A 20,160-nucleotide genomic window follows, 5' to 3' on the forward strand; every position below is an offset into this window, starting at 1 on the left:
AGCCCTGGCGGAGTGACTTTAGGACAATCATTCTCTCTTGAGTCCAACCCACCTCACAGGGTTATTGTTATGAGGAAAATAGGAGGAGCAAAGTGTGTTGGATATCTTTACTACCTTGAGTTACTTGTAAAAATGATAAAGGCAGGATACAAATGAACGAACGAACGAATGAACAATAAAATGGGTCTTTGGCCAAGAATGGTCCACAATGTAAAAGTTGCTTCTTAGAGGAAGTGATCTCAAAAGAAAATCCGTCTAAATGCTGGGATTTGGGTGGCCATTGAAAACTCAGTTATTCTGTTCTTAATTAAGGGTCCCAGTATTTTTGGAATTAGTTTGTGATATGGTGACAGGGGTTTTTAAGCGTGAAGACTTGTATCCTTCCGCGATCCCAGTTTGAACATCCTCAGACAGGCCTTCAATGTACCTTGAGTTAAAGCGAACGTCTGACGATCCGAAGATGTAAATTAACCTTGTTCAATCAAAAGGGACCATCTCAATTGGATCAATTATGATTTGATAAGGGAAGAAATTCACCATTTACGTCTAGTGTGTTAGAAGGGCACTTTGAAAGTAGGAAGAAATTAAAACAAAGCTCACCTAAAAAAAAAAAAAAGGAAATAAGTAGAAATTTCAGCAAAACAATGGAGAGAATTAACTTAGTAAAATCGTAAATTCTGGAGACTGGCGAATTATGGAACTTATTTACAAATTCTGCTGATAACTCTGTTGATGTATTGTCAGACTATTTTTTAATAAGTTTATCACCATCTCATATTAGGAGATTTCAGTAAGAAATCCCAAATAGGAAGAGTTACAGAAACAGAAAACTAAATCAATTTCATCCCCCTAAAAAATTTGCAGAGGAAAATGGAGCGAGTGACAAACTGTTTTAAGACGAATTGAAGGGAAATTAGAATTTAGGTTGCAACAAATCTACCTTGTTTGCAATATATATTTAATCGCACCCGTGAATTTTATTTGAGGCTGGGCGAGGGGAACAGAAGTAGTTTTGTGACAATGATCATTACAGACAAAATTTTATTCTGGATTTTTATTCACATAACTGAAGGACAGCAACAGGGAATATTCTCTCCTCCCCCCCCCCCAAATATGGGTCAAAAAAAGATGTTCATTTTAGATTAAGTCTGAATATGCAAGGATAGAAAAAGGCTTCTTATATTTATGAACCTGTGAGATAGTTTCATCTGATATCATCACTGCATGAAAATGCAACAACGCAGCTAGAATGTCAATTCATTGCAAGTCAAGTTTTATTAATCAGATTTAAACTAGATCTGCCAGCGCGGGGTGTCATAGAATAGATGAGATTGAAAGTCATCTCAAAATATCTCTAAAATAATTCAATTGAGGATTAGCGTTAAAGTAAAATGCTTAAAGCGCTATCAGCCTTACACATTGTCTCAGTAATGGTATTGATTTGTATTTTGTTGTATGCTTTGGATACAGAAACGGGGGTAAACGGGACTATATTTTTTACTTCCCAAATTAGCACCGCATAGAATAATGTCTCAGAGTTGTAATTTTAAAATGAAACCATGACATTAAATGTTTTAGTGGTTATCGGTTTTTCTACCCATAAATCATTTCATATGCTTATTTGATGTTGATCGTTTCAATTGACACAATATCATTTTTACAATTTTGTATGTTCTTTTTTTAACGGTGTAAAGTTCTGTATCAAGCTGCTGAATTTATGCTGTTGCTTATTTTGCATTAAAAGATTAATGTCATCTGTGCAGAAATAATGTTGAAGCAGTATTTATGGTTGACTTTTAAGTATTAATATATTAATATGTTCATGTTTCTACTACCGTAATTAGATTGCAATTCTATATCTAATGCCTCGTCTTCAGTGGGTCTTTTTAATAAATACCTAGGATTAAACCTCATGCGTTAAGATGACAAAACTAAATAATAATTTCTTGGTTTTATTTTTATATTAAAAATACAGTGTGGGGCAGAGGAATGAAACTCAACGTAGTTTCAGATATAATAAATGGACACTTAAACCCAGCAATGAAATTATTATTATCGAAAATGCATAGTGGATGTTTGGTATTTATTCCTTCCAGCCTACACACTCTTACACCAAACCCTGGTTTTAAATGTGGTTTGTTGAACCAATCATTAATCATTAACAAAAGCCATCGTTTATGTAAGTTTGTAGTTTCAAACGGAAGCCCGCCCCCCACTTGAAGGTGGACCCTTCTCCCCCTTAGGTTTGCAGTGTGATTTTTTTGCATTCCATACAAATCCTGGTCCAGCTGACGGAAGATCCTTACTATTCCATAATTCAGGATTTACAAAATCGAATGGCTGAGGAGTTCAGGCATTGTACGAAACCACGAAGGGTAATCTGCAAAATTCCTTGCCCCCCCCCGGCCCCCACAACCTGGGGGAGAAGTTCAACCTCAGCTGTGGAATGAGCCTGGCAAATAAATAGTTCACCTTGATGGGTTGAAGAAGCCGTAGTGCGCTGGAGTCACCCATAAGCCACCAAAAGGGGTTTGTCCCGTCCCCTCAATGTACAGTATGCTCCAACACTGGAAGTTTTTAAGAAGAGATTGGACAACCATTTGTCTGAAATGGTATAGGGTTTCCTGCCTGAGCAAGGGGTTGGGCTAGAAGACCTCCAAGGTCCCTTCCAACTGTTTATATTCTCTTCTCTTTTCCTCATTCTATCCTATCCCGTTCTTTATTCCGATATTCTATTCTATTCTATTCTATTCTATTCTATTCTATTCTATTCTATTCTATTCTATTCTATTCTATTCTATTCTATTCTATTCTATTCTTCACTCATATTTTGTTCTGGTTCTCTTCTAGTTCTGTTCAGTTTCTACTTTTCCTTCTCTCTTCTCCCCTTCCATTCTTAGTGCAAATTTTAATTAATATTGTTTAGGGTTGGTGGTTCTCCTCCTTCAGGGGCTGTGGTAGGTCAGGCGAGATCTGCATAAAGCCCAGGATTTTTTTAACCCCTTTCTCTCATCCTTTTTTTCTTTTTAATGTTTACATGAACCCACTCTGGAAGAGGGTAACACTAGGAACACCTAGCTACCACCTCAACTTCGGATGACGTTGGACGGAGGGTTGGAGAAGCAGAGATTGAATCCCTGCAGGATGGAGTTGGTTTCAGTAGGGGATCGTACCATTGTAAAGGGACACAATCTTTAATTCGGAATGGGCTTCTATTCCACCATTTGGAGATGGCTCAAAATTTGAGGGTCTTCCTTGGACTTGCAGCTCCTCTTAACCAGCAGATGGAAACTGTGGCCAGATTTTGCAACTTGTATGTTATTGGCATCCCTTCCTGGGCTGAGATACCCTGCTGGGGTTTGTTCCTTTGCGTTAAAAAAAAATAATAATAATAATAATTATAATTCTTCCATGGTTGCTTTCACTTTGTTGATTTATTGGAATTGTCTGTCCTGTCTCACGCTGGAAGAAACGAATCCTTTAATTTCTCAACGACAGGTTTAAGTTTACTGATTCGGACTTTTTTCCTATCTCTCCTTCATATGTTCTGACAAGCATCATCCTCAGGAAAGAACGTGCAAAGTATAGTTATTATTAATGGCCAATTTAGCAATACATAATGTGCTTATTTATTATTGCTGGGTTTCCCACCCCTCTAACGATTTGAATTATGCTAACCAGCTAGCCTTACAAGTTTATAGAGACATATTTTGATTAAAAATGGATATATGTATCACAGTCTGATAAGCTTTCATAATGTATTGGAATGCATGCCACATTTCAGACCTGTTGGCTACCTCGTGTAAATAAATTCCGAAGACATTGTTATATGTTTCAGATGCAGATACTGTAAACATCAGAGTATACTTAATGGCAAGGTTAATTTATTTTTTTTAACAATTAGAAGACAAAACAATTAAAATTTGCAGTTCAGAACATGCACATTCACCAAATGCCAATGACATGTAACACTGCATAGAAGTGAATATATTATTAAAATTTAATAACATTATAAAACAGTGCATTTAACATCCATTTAAAACGAAACCTGAGAAAACTACCATAAACACGGAGTCAAAAAAATTCTCTCCATTCATGCAGCATCACCATTTCCAAAGGAGTTTCAGCAGTAATGATTTAAAGAGAGTGGAAAAAATCCTAGCTTACCTCGAATGCAGTCCTAAATATTATATATAGTCCCTATTTTTTTTTTTAAACACTTCATGAAAATCGCAGCAAAGAACCAAGTTAATGCATTATGGCTTTAAATTGTAGAACAGGTAAAAAGAACAACACTGAAACATGATTTTTTTTTTTTTTTTAGCTTTTACACATCTGGGCCACTTTTTTTTTTTTTTTTGCAATTACAAACTTTTAAATGGCTGCAAGTCTTTTTTGAAACAACTGAAAAAGCAAGTAGATACATCACTATTTTCACCGTAATTCATCGACTAATTTCAATCGGTTTCATGGGTCTGAGAATACTTTCACTGTGTAGTTGCTTTTGAGTTGACATTCCATGCTAACAAAATGAAGTCGGCAATCTAGCTGTTTACCAACACTTCACTTTTCCTTACCAAACATATAAATTTTGATGCCTCTTTCAACTAACAAAGAAATAATGAGTTTTACAGCACAAGCATGCATCAGTTCAGATTCACACTGTGACATGCAGACAGATTACTAAAACTTAATTGAAACAATTGCTTTTCCACAATATAGAAGTCAGTAGGGGAAAAAATAGATCATATGGTCCAATTGACAAGCAAGTAAGCAATTTAAGATTAATTGATTAAAAAAAAGATTTCTTCCCAGTTGAGATTGTATTATGTTTTTTTGGAAACATTTCCTCTATCGTTATACAACTATTATATTTTATTAAAATTTATTTTTGTAAGTCTAACCTAAGAAAACAGGACTACTTATGGCTTCACAAAGTATATCCAATTGGTTGATTTTTCTGGTTAAATAGTACCACATCGTTACAATCATTTAATTAAAAATAATACACAGTTATAGACATTCTTTTGATTTCTGAATGGTACCAGATACTTTCAATGATGAATTTTTTTAACCTTAACATAAATATTCCACAATACATAATATACACATAATGTACAATTTCCTTAATTTAGGTAACAAAGAAAAATGTAATTTTTATCACTTTGAACGAAATGGAAAAAATGGAAAATTAAAAAAACAACAACCTAGCTGAATAAAATATGCACATCAACCAACATCCCTAAATATACATTATATTATAATATATATTTCTACATTACAGTGTAATGAATCACTTTGAAAGCTTTTCTTTCAAATGAGAAGTACAGGCTTGCAAATTAGATATGGTTTGTACATCCTGACTTATTCTAAAAGTTCTAGTTTACTTGGGTTTTTAGCTTCTCAGAAATCTGAAAATGTCCTTTGTCTTGCAATCCAAACATTTCTATACCCTTAAAGACAGCACAAGACAGACAAAATAATCCTCTCATTCACTTTATACTCTCAAAACATAAGTTTCTGTTAAGCAAATATTGCATCGCACGTGTGAAAAAGTTTTCCTTAGAGGGTTAGGAAATGGGAGAACCTGACAATCCTGAAAGGGTGGCATGTTTAAAAAGAAAATATACGATATATATATATATATAATCACTGGCAGTGGACGTGGTCTACCATTTCTGTAAGGCTAGGCAATTGGGAGGATTTCGTTTCCTGAATTCTAGCTAGTATGCGAGATTTATGCCTTCGTCGAGATTCACCAAGGACGCGAGAAGGACGGGCAGTAGAAACTGTTTCATGCTGTTGGGAATGGAGTAGCATTGACCCAATTGATATGTCATACTGATATGTATATCTTGACACTGTGGGCTGAACTAAATATTCCCCCTGTCAGAGTCCATAGGAGCTTGCATTACAATCAGGGGTCTTCAAACCTTGGCAACTTTGAAGACTTCAACTCTCAGAATTCCCCATGGCTGGCTGGGATGTCCTGGGAGTTGAAGTCCACAAATCTTAAAACGTTGCCAAGGTTGGACGCCTCTGCATTAGACCGGAAGCAACCAACGGGAAGTTATTCAGTCTTTGCTCGATTATTATGCGATTTTAAATTTATTTTTTTTTGAGCCTAAAAGAAATATACACCGCTAAAAACTGTACCGCAAGCATGCTACAGTATTTATTTATTTATTTTAATAATTTGCTTCAGGAGTATTTTGTGGTGGACGAGGCACAATTAATTAATATAAAGCAGTAATTCAGGCTTTTTTTTAAAAAGATACTCTTAATTTTGTGTATATTTGATGAAGTGAATTTGTGGGTATATGTGTGCACTGCAGGTCAATTTATGTGGCTCTCATTAATGTATTAATTATCCATGCCAGAAATAACTTTCCTGAAGGCAATTTCAGGCTATAAGATTGAAAGTCCTTTTCAGTAACAGGTTTTAATGATTATCGGTTTATTTTCTGCTTAGCCAGAGGAAGAGAACTTTATACTATGAGCACAATTATGAAATAAGTATAAAAGACTATACTTAAATCATATAGATATATATATTTCATGTATATGCAATATTTAGTAGTGTTTCTATTACACAGTAGTTTTTAAAAATGGACTTAAGAATAGAAACATGACCCAGAAATACTGAATTTATCATAACTTTTCTGCTTGTCTATAGTTAAATTAATTGCACATGTCACAGAAATTATACATGGAACTGCCTATATCAAATATATTATAGATAAACTGAAATGGCATAGTGGAAAAATGGCTGCAATTTAATAGGCTTTCTCATTCTGATTTTACAAAATGACAAGATTTAAAAACATTTGCTCAAAACATTTCAGTTAATGAGAAGGGAAGTTTTACATTACTAGCTAGAAAATCTTTTTTATTTAAAACATACACAAACCTTGTTATTTTAAATCCTCAAACTTTTGCATACTTTAATTTAAATCAAATTTGGGAATGTACAAACAGAATTTATTAAATACCCCAAATAAACTGTTTGATAGTGCAAACTGAATAGTATAGTAATAGTGGTAAACTGATAATGTCGATTCTTTTTTCCCCCCCAGATTATCATGACTAATAAGGTAAATTATTTTATAGTAAACTAATTTATATATAAAATGCTCTGTAAATAAAATCTCCATATTCAAGCACACTTCCACCCCAATCCATTAAGGACAATCAGTTTCTGACTTCTGTAAATATTACAAAATTCTGGATTGGCTTTTCTTTATAGGGCCTATATATCTGTAACCACAGGGGATGGATGCAGTGCACCATGGTCTGAATTACACCTAACAGTCGCTAATACAGTTGGTTCTTTCTTGTCTGACAGTGTTCACGCCTGCTTGGGAAACAGGAAACTTAGTTAAGGCACCATCTTTGTCTCTTTGCCAATCCCAACAAGCAACCATTGCTTTTTAAAAAAATGAAAATTCGATACGCACTGGGGAGGAATACCTGAGCCTCGCACACAAATGTCACGCCGCGACTCTTAAGCAGGTAACAAATCTCAAAAGATACAGACTCCTGACAAGAGGAAAATGAATGAATGCTGTGTTGCATGTACACCTTCTGTGAAAAAGAGAATGGACGCAAAAAAAAAAAGAGAGAAAGGCTTCTGTAAGGCCAAAGGTGAAAGGAACTACAGATCTGAAATTAAAACGCATCAAAACCAAATCCTATCAGTTTTTCGTATTATTGTAAAACTTTTCAAGTACAGAGTATCGAACATGCAATTCTGTCGTCGGACACCTATCGCTACCACTTAGGTTTTACAAATGAGGACTAGGAGGAGACGTGGAATTTCTTTGGCAAACAAGCTCACTTAACTCAATTCCTTCTTAGTATCTTGGCTCTGCGGTTTTTCTTCCGTCACATGAATTAAGGTAATTAAAATGGTTCTTTAGCACTTGTGGAAATCAAAGGCTCATTATATTTAATTTCATCATGTATATACCTTGGCAAAGGCTCTGCTTCTCAATGTATAGCATATGCTGAGCAAACTTGGCTGTGCACAATATTGAATATTTTACCTTTCTCTCTCTTTCTACACAGGAGTAGTACTCATCTTTACTGTAAATTAGCTGTTTGAAAAGGCTGCAGGATAATTCTCAGCATCTGTTTTACAAAATCTAAGTCCCTTTTGAAAATTTTGAGGGATGGTGTGTTAAGAGTGTAGTTGCACAGTGCTTATGTCTACTCAATACGCACGAACTTCAAGAAACAAGAGTGAACAACCTACAACTGCCCCTAATCTTGTTACTCAACCGTGTTTGCAGACGCAGGAAATATGCATTAATTTGGCTGGATATGGCAAATACTGTAACTCTTGCGACTTCGGTCCTTCATCCTTCTTCACCATTCGTCGGGTCTCTGCTTCGTCGTGTCATAGGCTCTTATTACTTCCGACTGCGAAACGATTCCATTTTCATCTTGCGAGAAAGCGTATCCATCTGGAAGTGGAGAGAGTTGGGTTGTACACGAGAAACAGTGGGGATCGCTCTAACGCTCTTTTAAATGCTTTGAAAGCATCACGGAAATGAAATAACAGGTTAGTCCTCAACCTGCAATGGTTCGTATAGTGACCATTCAAAGTTAACAGTGGCGTTGAAAAAAAAAGTGATTTGTGACCACTTATGACTGTTGCGGCATCGTCTGGTCATGTGATCAAAATTGAAACGCTTGGCAAATGGCTCATATTTATGACTGCTGCAGGGTCCTGGGGGTTGTGTGAGCACCTCTTATGACCTTCCGAAAAGCAAAATCAATGGGGGAGAGGGGCAGATTCATGTAACAACTGTGTTGCTGACTTAATGTCAACTCCCAAAACATCCCTGACCTGCTCTTGAGTTGCCATAGGCAAGGGGGATGGGAAATTAACTTTGCAGCTACAGAGGGAGCATTTCAGTCAAAATAAAAAGCATATTCCAGCCATCTCCCTGTCAAGGCCATCTCCACGGTTACCCACAGTGGCTGGAGGGAAGTGATCTCTACAACCCTCAAAACTGCTTCATTGGAGAATGTGACTGATGACATAACTTGGGGGGAGGGGGGAAACAGGGTCAGAGCTGGGATGTAAATTAAGTGACGTCAGAGTTGGCTTCACTTGGAAAGTGTGAACATGAAACTCCTAATAAATAATTGGATTTCTTTTGAAGCTTGGCTCGAGGCTCATGATTTAATTAGGGCATCAATCGGAACTCTGATACTGATACTGTGGCTCACTTAACAGTTACGGCAAGAAGATAGCAATAGCACTCAGACATATATATTGCTTCACAGCGCTTTCTAGCCCTCTCTAAGTGGTTTACAGAGCCTCTTGCCCCCACCAATCTGGGTCCTCATTTTATCCACATCAATGGGAAGGCTGAGTCAACCTCGAGCCGGTGAGAATTGAACTGCTGAATTGCTGGCAATCGGCAGTCAACAAAATTAGCCTGCAGTACCGCATTCTTACCACTGCACCACCACAGCTCTGAAAAGTTGTAAAATGGGGCAAAACTCACTTAACAACTGTCTTGCTCTGCAATGGAAATGTTGGGCTCAATTGTGATTGTACGTCGAGGACTGCCTGCACCGAGAAACATTTTGTTCAGGCTAACCTTAGAGACTTGCACAGAAAAAGGAAGGAAAGGATAACAGATTTGGCGAGCCACAAATTGCAGAATTTCTGAACAGTATTCTGAAGAACATTTATTGATAATGTGACATGATTAAAAAAGTCGGATTCAAGTTTAGATCCTTTTAAATGCCAAATTCCAAGAAGGAATTAGAGTGCCAGGACATTTGAGCCATTTTGGATCAGATCTAGTCCACATTGAGATCTGTTGGCCTAACAGGCTATCACTGGAACATCCAAACTGCTCATGGAGATCAAGAGATTTTATTAATTGATTAGATTTATATGTGGGTCATTTCACTGTTAAAATGATTCTGGATGGCTTACAGAATAATAAAAAGTAAAAAAAAGAGTTAATTTTAAAATGAGAAAAATAGGATATTAAAATCCAAGAGGGCCAGCGACACAGGGTGGGAATCTTCTCTCTATCCCATCAGCCACTCCCAGGACCAGATTTTTAGGCTCTGCTGGAAGGCCAGGATTATGGGGGATAATTTCACCTCCAGCAAGAAAATATTCCAAAGAGATGCTCTGAATCCATGTGAGACAGATGAAGGTGAGAAGATTTCACAGAGACCCTTTTGTTAAAGAGACCCTTCTCAATTTTCTTTTATTTACCCTTTATTCCCTTTTATGTAATTAGTCCCTCAATGATATAATCGTAGACTGGGAGATTAATTTTCTTTAAAATTGAATTTTTGAAAATTTCATCTGCTTATTTGTTTGAAATATTTACCGTTTGCTTTTTCACTTTCTAAACCTTCAATGTAGTTGAAAATCAGTTACACGGCAGTGGGCAGATCAGACTTTAGAATAATATGTGAGCTGATCAGCATGTCGGCAAAATTTCTGATAAGACTCTGCTGCTATTTGTGACCTTTTGACTTTTTGTTGCTTTCTGGCACACCTCAAATACTTACGGAGCAAATTTTGTTGCAAAGATTCGGAACGGTACAAGTTGACGTGGTTTTTCTTAAAGACGTTTTTCAATAGCTGAGCTCTTTCAGTTAAGCTAGGGAAAAAAAGGTGACAAATTTATAAAATGCACTAAAAAAAATTTTTTTTGGGGGGGGGGGGAGAGAAATCCAGACTGCAGTAACAAATATTGAACAGAATATTGGAAATGACCAATGGCAGATATCACACATTAACATTAGTATATATATACAGCTACTTAGGGACTGAAAATGGAATTATTTATTGGCAACGCTACTTTAAGAAAAGTTTTTTCAGCTCCTATTATTAAAGCCAGTAGATTTTCTGTTACTAGTTCTATATTTCACAACAATCAGGCTCTTCATAAGTACTGTAACTGGAAAAATGATTGTTATTTTTGTTTACTTTATGCTTTAAATCAGTGTTGCAGATTTAGCCTCAAAATTTAAGGCACCAAACAAACTTTTGGTATGTTTTACATTAGGATCTAAATACGTTTCTGGTTGACGATTTAACGGAATAAATCAGAGCTTGTTAATGTTATCTTAAACATTTGAATGTTAGGACTTAATAAGCAACTGATGATGGTCAGATTGCTGTCATGGAGGGCATCCAGGAAGAAACTAGGGAGAGAAGTAATTTTGGATCTTTGGTGCCAATGCATTCCCTTCACATCATTTGCACCAACTCCATGTTATTGTCAAATTTTCAGGGATGGGAATTCCCTGGGTTCTGGAGCTGCATGTGGCTCTTTCACCCCTCTGCTGCGGCTCCCTGTCACTCAAAAGATACGTCACAACCGCCAATTTGCGACACCTACCGCCATGCGATTTATTGAGCTTTTCAACCCCTGGTAGGCCAGCCATGGATAAATCCAAGAAAAGAAAAGTTTCAGAAGAAAACAGAACTACATATGCTAGTTTCGGGGCCGCTCAAGAAATAGTCAGGCACGGGAAAGGTTTTGTGCCTCCCGGTGTTTTCTTTTCTGTGGGAAATGGGTCCAAATGGCTCTTTTGAGTGTTTAAGGTTGCAGACCCCTGCCCTGGGTGAAGCTTGGGGATGGGGCAGGGGGCAGGCTGGAAGTAACTGCAAAATGGAGAAAGGGAAGTCAAACTTCATTGAGTGAGTGTCTCTTGGAAACCGCTGGACTTAATCCTAAGCAATCAAAATATAGGAATGAAATAAATTACATGATTGGAGGGCTGGAGTCTAAAACATACGATGAGCGGTTGCAGCAGTTGGGAATGTCTAGTCTAACAAAGAGAAGGACATGATAGCAGCTTCCGATATTTGAGGGGCTGCCACCAAGAAGAGGGCATTGATTTACTCTTCCAAGTACCTGAAGGCCGGACAAGAAGCAACGGCTGGAAGATCAGTAGAGGGATTCAACCTAGAACAGGGGTCTGAAAAACTTGGCTCTTTTAAGACTTGTGGACTTCAACTCCCAGAGTTCCTCAGCCAGCTTTGCTTTGCTGGCTGAGGAACTCTGGGAGTTGAAGTCCACAAGTCTTAAAAGAGCCAAGTTTGCAGACCCCTGACCTAGAACAATTAACCAGTGGAATTAACCTCCAGAAGCAGTGGGTTCTCCATCACTGGAGTCTTTTAAGAAGAGACTGGACAGCCATTTGTCCAGAGTGGTATAGGGGCTCTTGTTTGAGCAGGGGGCTGGACTAGAAGACCTCCAAGGTCCCTTCCCACTTTGTTATTCTGTATGCCTAGTGTGGCTTCAAGATTCTTCCATCCCTTTAACGATAGCTTTTGTTCTATGCCTTCCTGATTTCTTCCCTCCTTTACATCATTCTGCTGAAAGTTGTAAAGAATAAAAAGAATGAAAATAACCACAGGTTTGGAAAACACAGGTGAAACCCCCTAACTGCTGCAAGGTATTTTACTATACCTATATTGTGTTCGTATTTGAGTCTACATTAATCTCGCAAAGGGTTAGGAGGGGAGTTAAAGATATTAAAATGATAAATGGTATTTAATTATAAACTACCACACCAGAAACATCAATTTGAATTGTATGTTTATGAAATAATTACTGTTAAGTGCTCCATAACTACTTAGATATTATAGTTACTCTGTAACTATATTACTATTATAATATATTATATCCTAGTTAGTGTGCGACTACTCTTGTTACTGTAATTACACTAGGAGAGGAAGCCAAGAGAAAAGGCAGAATCAATACTACATGGAAATAATGGTAGGGAAGCAATAATACTCCGAGGAAAGGAAGAGTTGAATTTTTTTAAACAAAAAAATAAATAAATTTGCAAGGTAAAGGGCTACTCCCAAACAGAAGCTAATATTCAGGTATATTCAAATGCATCTTTGTGTGCAGCCATTTGAAGCCCCTTGTTTCCAACAGCTCCTTCTCTTCTGGTTAGGAATTCAACTACTTCCCTTCCAGGCCCACTGACATATACATATCATAATTACCTATTAATAGAAATAAGCCCTCTTAACTGACTAGATGCAATAGGGACAGGCTATAAGCTAATCCAAGCTGCTCTCAGCATGCTGAACTAGTTGCATCGTTAAAGTGGATATTGAATTAATTGGAAGAGAATGTTTAACTAAGGCAATATTTGGTTCATTTTATGAGCGAAATTAATCCAAGAACCTTTATGACGTGGATTTCAGACTCCAAGCAATGAGGTCAACTCAAGAGACATAAATAGAATGCTAATATTCAAAGGTTGGGGAAATGACTGAGAATCATATTCTACCTTTTTCCGTGCAGAACAGCTCCTGGGTCTTGTGATTTTGCTTCCAACTCCTGAACTTCATCTACTAAGGTTTTAAATGCTGCCCTCTTCACTCTAAAAGAATGATTAATATATAAGTATATAAGTTAATTCATTTTATAATTCTAAGTCTTTTTATCTGTCTGCAGATATCAGTATAAAATTAAATGTAACCCAGTAACGTTAAATTCAGTCCCACAATAACATTATCTAAAAAAAAAGAATATAAATTATACTATAGTGGAGCCCACAGAGAAGGCAGATTATTCATTCATTTTTGAGATTAACCATTAGGGAACTGGGGATTAATATTTTCCAAAGAAGCATTGTACTCATACAGTATATTTGCTTTTAATATTTTATACTTTCATATAATAAAACTGTGATAATACAGTATATACATTGTTCTCCTCTGAAGAGTAATCTCAACTAAAAGTACGATCTGCAAAAGTAGGTCATAATTTAGTAGACTAAGGAGTCAATTCTCTATACATGTGTAAATCTAATTGAGCTTGTATTTAATTAGGAAGATATGCCAATAATTATACTGCATCATTAAATGCACTTACTTAGGAATACATCCTGTTGAACTAATGGGATTTTGTCCTGGGTAGCTGTGAAGCCTGCACTGTAATTTTAGGCAATTAACAAATGGACAGATTAATTATTGGTAGACCATATATTAATTATATCATACTTACACTTTATATACTACATCAAATATCAGTGCTGTCATTGGAATACTAAATAAGCCCATCCAGAAGATTCCGGAGCTGAACAACATCACGGCCTATATAGATTAAAAAACAAAACACAAAAAACAACCCATACAATGAAACATTTGCAATGATGGTGAATAAAATCTCTGCGGAGAGCTTAATCATAAGTCAGCTGTGTAGAAAAACCGAGTGCCAACAGAAGAGAGTATTTCGTAGCTCAGGGTTGAACTGCGGGGAGGGTCCTTGGTCCTTTCTGAACTTGGTTGCTCTCTTGCAGACATTGCGTGACCCAACTAGGGAACGTGGTCAGTGCTAGAAAGGGTTTGGGTTTGTGGAGAGGAGGAGGAGCAGGAGGACAACCGTGGGGTCCTTGATGCTTTCTAAACTCAGTTGTTTTCTTGCAGACATTTCATAACCCACTCAGGTAGTATCATCAAGTGGTTATGTGTGTATGTATGTACACACACAAACAAGAGAGCCAATCCCACTCCCTTCTACCACTGATGGTGTTACCTAGTCGGGTAATGAAACATCAGCAAGAAAACCCCCAAGCTCAGACAGCACCAAGGACCCCACAGTCCTCCTCCTCTCTGCAAACCCCTCTCTCTTCTGGCACTGATGAAGTTACCTAGTTGGGTAATGAAGCGCCTGCAAGAAAACAACCAAGCTCAGAGAGCACCAAGGATCCCACAGTCCTTCTCCTCCTTCTCTTCCACTCCGCAAACCCCTTTTCTCTTCTAGCACTGAAGATGTTACCTAGTCGGTTAATGAAATTCTGCAAGAAAGCCACCCAGCTCAGAACGCAGCAAGGATCCCACATTAAAAAAAATGAGCTCCCAGCCATAAAAATGTATTTTATTTTCTCCAGAGATTCCGAAGCGAAGTAATTCTTCTTAGCTGCAGCGGAGTCTGTTTGTGATTAGTGTTTCATTGCCTGGAGAGGAAAACCATAGGCTGGCGTGGCGTTGACGGTCCCAGAAGTGGAGGGGACACAGTAAGGTTTTGTATAGGTTTTAGCTGAAAGAGGTATATTTTTCTCCTGCAAAAATTTATATGCCTACTGACCTTTAAAATTCAATAGAAAATCTCTGTGGGCATCTAGTGCAATGTATTGTTTCACTGTCGGAATTATGATGTTCTTCAGGGTTGCCATTTTTAATAGTTTGTTAAGCCACCCAGAATCAATGGCTAGTGAGTTGTTTTAGAAATTAAAATAATAATTAAATGGTTTTTTTTTTGGGGGGGGGGAGAATAGGCAACCTGTTTGGATACAGGTTGTTTTGATCTTTATTCTAGGGTTACTTTTAATGGCTTTTTAAAATGATTTTGGTTACCTTGTAATCATTACATGGTTTTATTGTTGGATACCACTGCTTTGGAAAATTTTGTGCAGTAGGATAAAATATGCTGAATAAAATCTGTAAAACAGTTGCTGGTGAACTGAGAGTTTTTTATTTACCAGCTCATAATCCTTTACTCACTCTCCAGAGAAGTAGATGGATTACCTGAAAGCACTATAATAATTGAAAATATAATTAAGCTCTTCACTAAAAGCAGACATTTATGAATGAAATTTTCAAGATATTTTGAGTAATTTAAAAGCCGGGGGGGGGGGGGGGCTAATTACATGCCCTTGCACTTCTTATTAGCTCCAGGTGTACGTATGACTTCATGAAATACGAATTTCGGGTTCTGAGATGTGATAGTATGATACGAAGTACACACTAACAACACTCAAAATAAACGGATGTTGGGAATGGGTTTTTGGCATTGTATCTGTTCAAAATCCTGGGAACAGATGGGTCTCACTTCGTCAAATGACAAACGGAGTTTCCATGCGGGAGCTTTTAAACTCTTCTGCTGAATAAGCAGGAGGCCTGCTAATCCCCTGGAGCTGCAGCCTGCCCCCCCCTCCCCGCCAAAATCACTCCAGGCGGACAAGGGACCCTTTTTCCTAAGGCTCAGGGAGCAGGGGGCGATGGGGCAGAGGAGTGCAATCAGTGGCCCCTCTCCTGTAGCAGTGATGCAGTTTGCCCTTGGAGAATGTGGTTCAACCCAAGCGCTTTTGCCCTTCATTAAGTAACAACATGGTAAATTATTTTGCCCAGATGTAAATTGTGTTAAAAGAAAGAGAGAGAGAGAGGGAGGGAGGGAGGGAGAGAGAGAGGCGATACAGTGTCTTTACAGGTGGAGTGGAAACTATTCCCTGTGATTTAATCCGGGTATTATTGCGCACAGAGAAACGAAGGATGCTCATAGAATTAGATCCGTAACAGGTGAAAGAGGACAATTACTTTTCTAAGTGTGTTGCAAAAGTGCTGAAGAAGAAAGACCGAGTTGATGTGTAGCGTAGCTTCTAATGGCCCACCCCACCCACATTAGAAGCTACGCTACACAAACCAAGAGAAAATGATAAATACGACTGATTTCTGAATTAAACATAAAGGGAAAAAATAGCCAGGGAGGGGGGATTTAAATAGAATTCCTTTCTTTCTTTCTTTTTAAAAAATGGTTCTTAATGACTTTTTAAAGTTAGGGAAACACCAAAGAACCATCCCTTGTCTGAGCCCCCTTGTATTAAAAGTTGCTGGGTGAAACAGCAGAATTGATAATGTAGGTCTCAGGATGTTAATTCTGAGCATTGTGATGCTAACGATGAACTGGGGGAACAACGGGCGCCCACATTCACTCAGTCCAGCCTTTGGCTTCACAAATGAGCAACCTGAATTGAAGGGAGGGAGGAAAAAAAAAACAACCATCCCAGCACCACCAAACGTTTTTCTGCATCATATTTGAAAGCCTGTCAGATTTTGTTCCCCCCCCCCTTTTTGCAGAGTTAATCCAAAACTAAAAGATTTAAAGCTGACATTCACATTAAAGACAGAAAGCTTCTTTGTATGTGTGTGGGTGAAGAGGGAGAAACACACAATCCCACGGAGGTTTTCCTTCCTTTCTGTTTGGGGCTTGGGGGGAGGAAAGAAAAGCTCCCTCTGGGCTCAGCTCAGAACCATTTTTGTCTCTAACTTTTCACATCTCTCTGCCCGTAGACGGGTCAGCTGGGAATATAGCAAACGGATCCAGGGTAGACAATGGCCGCTAACAGGGACAGCCTGTTCTGGGGTTGGACTCCGTCTGCCTTTTCGAGATTTACAAATTCATCGGCCGCCCCGCTGCCAAGTCTTCTGGCCCCGGCCCCTTTTCGGCCTTGGGAAATCAAACGCAACCTTGCTGAAAGGTTGGCGTGGGACTCCCTCCCCCCCCCCCCGCAAACATAACGGAGAAATACAAATTGCCAGTGGGTCGGCCTCAGTTAAGCCGAACGGTGTTAGAACCTGTTCGACGTTAACGGGCGAAAGGATCCCTCTTAAATTTATTATCAATCAAAAAGCAATTTTCAGAAACGTGCGGGAAGCATTTGGGTCCTTTTGCCAAACTGGTTCTCTTGTTTGTGACTTAAGATTTTTATCCTGCCTTCGTGCATACTTCTTCCTCCTATTTCCCCCCACAACAACCCTGTGAGGTTGGTTGGGCTGAGACAGAGTGACTGGCACAAGGTCACCCAGCCGGCTTTCATGGCTAAGGCGGGACTCGAATTAACCATCTCCTAGTGATTGGCCCAAAGTCACCTAGCTGGCTTTCATGCTTAAGGTGGGACTAGAACTCACCATCTCCCAAACAGAGATACTCTTAGTAGCTCTACTCAATCTGAAGTCAAGGGGATGGGACCCCTGATGCAAACCTCAATGGCAGTCCTGACCTTAAGGAACAGCTGATCCCACGAGGTGCTTTTAGTCTCCATATAACTGGGTTTCATAAACTCATGAAAATGATCCTATTTTAGATAGGCGCTTACCAGTGCAATTGGACTTTTTCTTTCCTTGCATCGCGGATTTTTAAATTTTGATTGTGAGCCACAATTTTAAATTAACTGGAAGATGGATTTTACTGAGAAGATTTGAGGAATGACCTATTTTTTTATTCTTTTACCAATATCAATTACTTTGATTTTTGTACACTGATCAACCAAAATGTTCCAAAGCTACTTTCCCAAGATCCAAGTTTTTTTTTTTTCTAATGTTCAGTTTCAAGCCAACTTTTGCACTCTCCTCTTTCACCCACATCAAAAGTTCCTTTAGTTCCGTATCCCCTTCTGCCATTAGAATTCAAAAATATACTCCCTGCTAAATGTATGTTCTGTTTTATATTAGAATTTGCATCAAACCACGAATACATATTTCTGACAAACATATTTTACCTATATTTTTTCACCCTTCTTTGGCCAGCTATCCTTACTGTTATTTGCTCCTCATTTTTTTCCCCGTTTTCTTATTTGAACATTCTAAAATATTTTTATCCTTGTTCCCTAGAGGTGAATCTTCAGGTTTCTGCTTAAATGCTTTTCTGAAACATTTTTTTAATGCTAGCATGTCAAAAACTACCATGTCCAGGAGAAATCCTAAACTGTTGAAAATATTACTAAGTAGTAATTTCATTTGCTTGAGAGAAAATTGTTAACACATATTTTCAAAATTTTATGTTAATTAAAAGAAATATTACCTCCCCTGACATGTCCGGTGCCATAGGAATTACTGGCCATAAAGAAGAGTAGATGCCAAAAAATACTATCCAGAGCACAATGCTGCCCCATATAGCTATATGACTAAACTGGAAAAAAAGAGAAAAAAACTCAGTTTGTAAATGAATATTTTTAAAGCTGTATCTTTGTAAATCTGAATAAACAAACAAAAAATTCCACCAGTAATTAAGTGTTGTGCGTTGCCTCAATAAAAATGAACTGCTATCATTGTTTGCGTTATAATATTTTAAAGATTATCTTACCAAAGTCCAATATGAAGTCTCCAATCCAGCTTTCAAGCACACAGTTATGACCACAAACTAAAAATAAAAGAGGAGAGACGTTACTTTTCCTAACTGGATAAAACTGAACTCAAGATTGAGATACACGATTTCAAAATCGAAGAAATGTTTAACATTTTAACATCTGTATAATACACAATTTAAGGAATAGTTATCTTGCTTCTGCGTTTTCCTTCAGATACAGATGGAGTGCAAACAAGTTACTTATATTCTGCAGCTTGTGAGCGAGTGTGCATCTATGTGTGTGCACGTTTACAAATGATGCCCGAGTAAAACACAGAAAAATACATGAATGAATGCCCCTATGTCATCTGGGGGCAGAACACCCAAAGATTTTGATTATATGAAGACGTTTATGGAAAAAGAAAATAATGATTACAACAAATACTGGACTGAAAGTAGATGATCAAGAAGAGGACGGCCGTTACATACAAAATGACACCAAATCATTTGGCCTTTCATGGTAGCTAACAACAGCAATAGCGCTGAAGACTTTTATACTGCTTCATAGTGGCTTACAGCAGTGGCCCCCAACCACTTGGGTACCACGGGATGGGTGTGTGTGGTTTCACACACTACCTAGTCCATGCAAAAGGATGGAAGGCTGAGTCAAGCTTGAGGATCAAACTCCTGGCATATGGGCAGAGTTAGCCTGCAATGCTGCATATTCTAAGCACTGTGCCACCAGGGCTCTTAAGCGGCTTAAGCAGCACTCCGTGAAGTCAACTGCTGTTTCCAGTTTAAGATCCGAGCTGGATTAACATGAGTAGAACTTACTGTATATACGGCATTCCCCAAAAGCAAGTAGTCTGAAGTTCTACCACTGGCAAACACAGTATCTATAAAATAATAACATCGCCAACGTTAACTAAGAGATTGTGCACGCAATTTATTTGCTTTTGTTAAGATTCATATGGCTGCCAACTCGCCAAGCAACTCTTGCCTACAAACATCTCAAGGACTGGTACTTTAAGAAAGGAAAAAGGGCAGCTACTACAAATGAATAAACTATCAGCTATATTTATGTGTAAGAAACCACGTTCTACGTATACTGCATGTTTGTATAACAGGGCAAAAAAGCCGAAGAAGGAAATCTAGAGTTAAGAGAAAAAAATTCCAGGCTTTCTCAACTTTAGTTGGGAACTTTAGGATGGGTGGCTTTCAACCTCCAGAATTCTCCAGCCGGCAAGTTTCTTCAAGTGGTACCTATTCATTAAAGCTGCAGCCCTTGGAGAGTAAGCATAAA

The 20,160-nt window shown here is 38.1% G+C and overlaps 1 protein-coding gene across 7 annotated transcripts in view; it reads right to left on the reverse strand.

Moving 5' to 3' along the window:
- Window positions 1–3,867: 3,867 nt before the first annotated feature.
- The window catches only part of ATP8A1 (ATPase phospholipid transporting 8A1), a 57,541-nt gene continuing 41,248 nt past the window's right edge, over window positions 3,868–20,160 (reverse strand). For 5 of the 7 annotated variants that reach the window (XM_058192994.1, XM_058192991.1, XM_058192993.1 and 2 more), the window contains 7 exons: window positions 19,692–19,753; window positions 18,876–18,932; window positions 18,594–18,701; window positions 14,019–14,107; window positions 13,300–13,392; window positions 10,552–10,643; window positions 3,868–8,465 (listed from right to left, as the gene is read on the reverse strand). In XM_058192994.1, the coding sequence (XP_058048977.1) occupies window positions 8,368–8,465; window positions 10,552–10,643; window positions 13,300–13,392; window positions 14,019–14,107; window positions 18,594–18,701; window positions 18,876–18,932; window positions 19,692–19,753 (599 nt within the window). In that variant the 3' untranslated portion in view covers window positions 3,868–8,367. Of the gene's footprint in view, window positions 8,466–9,518; window positions 9,584–10,551; window positions 10,644–13,299; window positions 13,393–14,018; window positions 14,108–18,593; window positions 18,702–18,875; window positions 18,933–19,691; window positions 19,754–20,160 lie in introns of all 7 variants that reach the window. The other 2 variants (XR_009156297.1, XM_058192992.1) reach the window with 2 other exon arrangements.

This window comes from Ahaetulla prasina, chromosome 8 (assembly GCF_028640845.1).
Source record: "Ahaetulla prasina isolate Xishuangbanna chromosome 8, ASM2864084v1, whole genome shotgun sequence".
Taxonomy (NCBI): domain Eukaryota; kingdom Metazoa; phylum Chordata; class Lepidosauria; order Squamata; family Colubridae; genus Ahaetulla; species Ahaetulla prasina.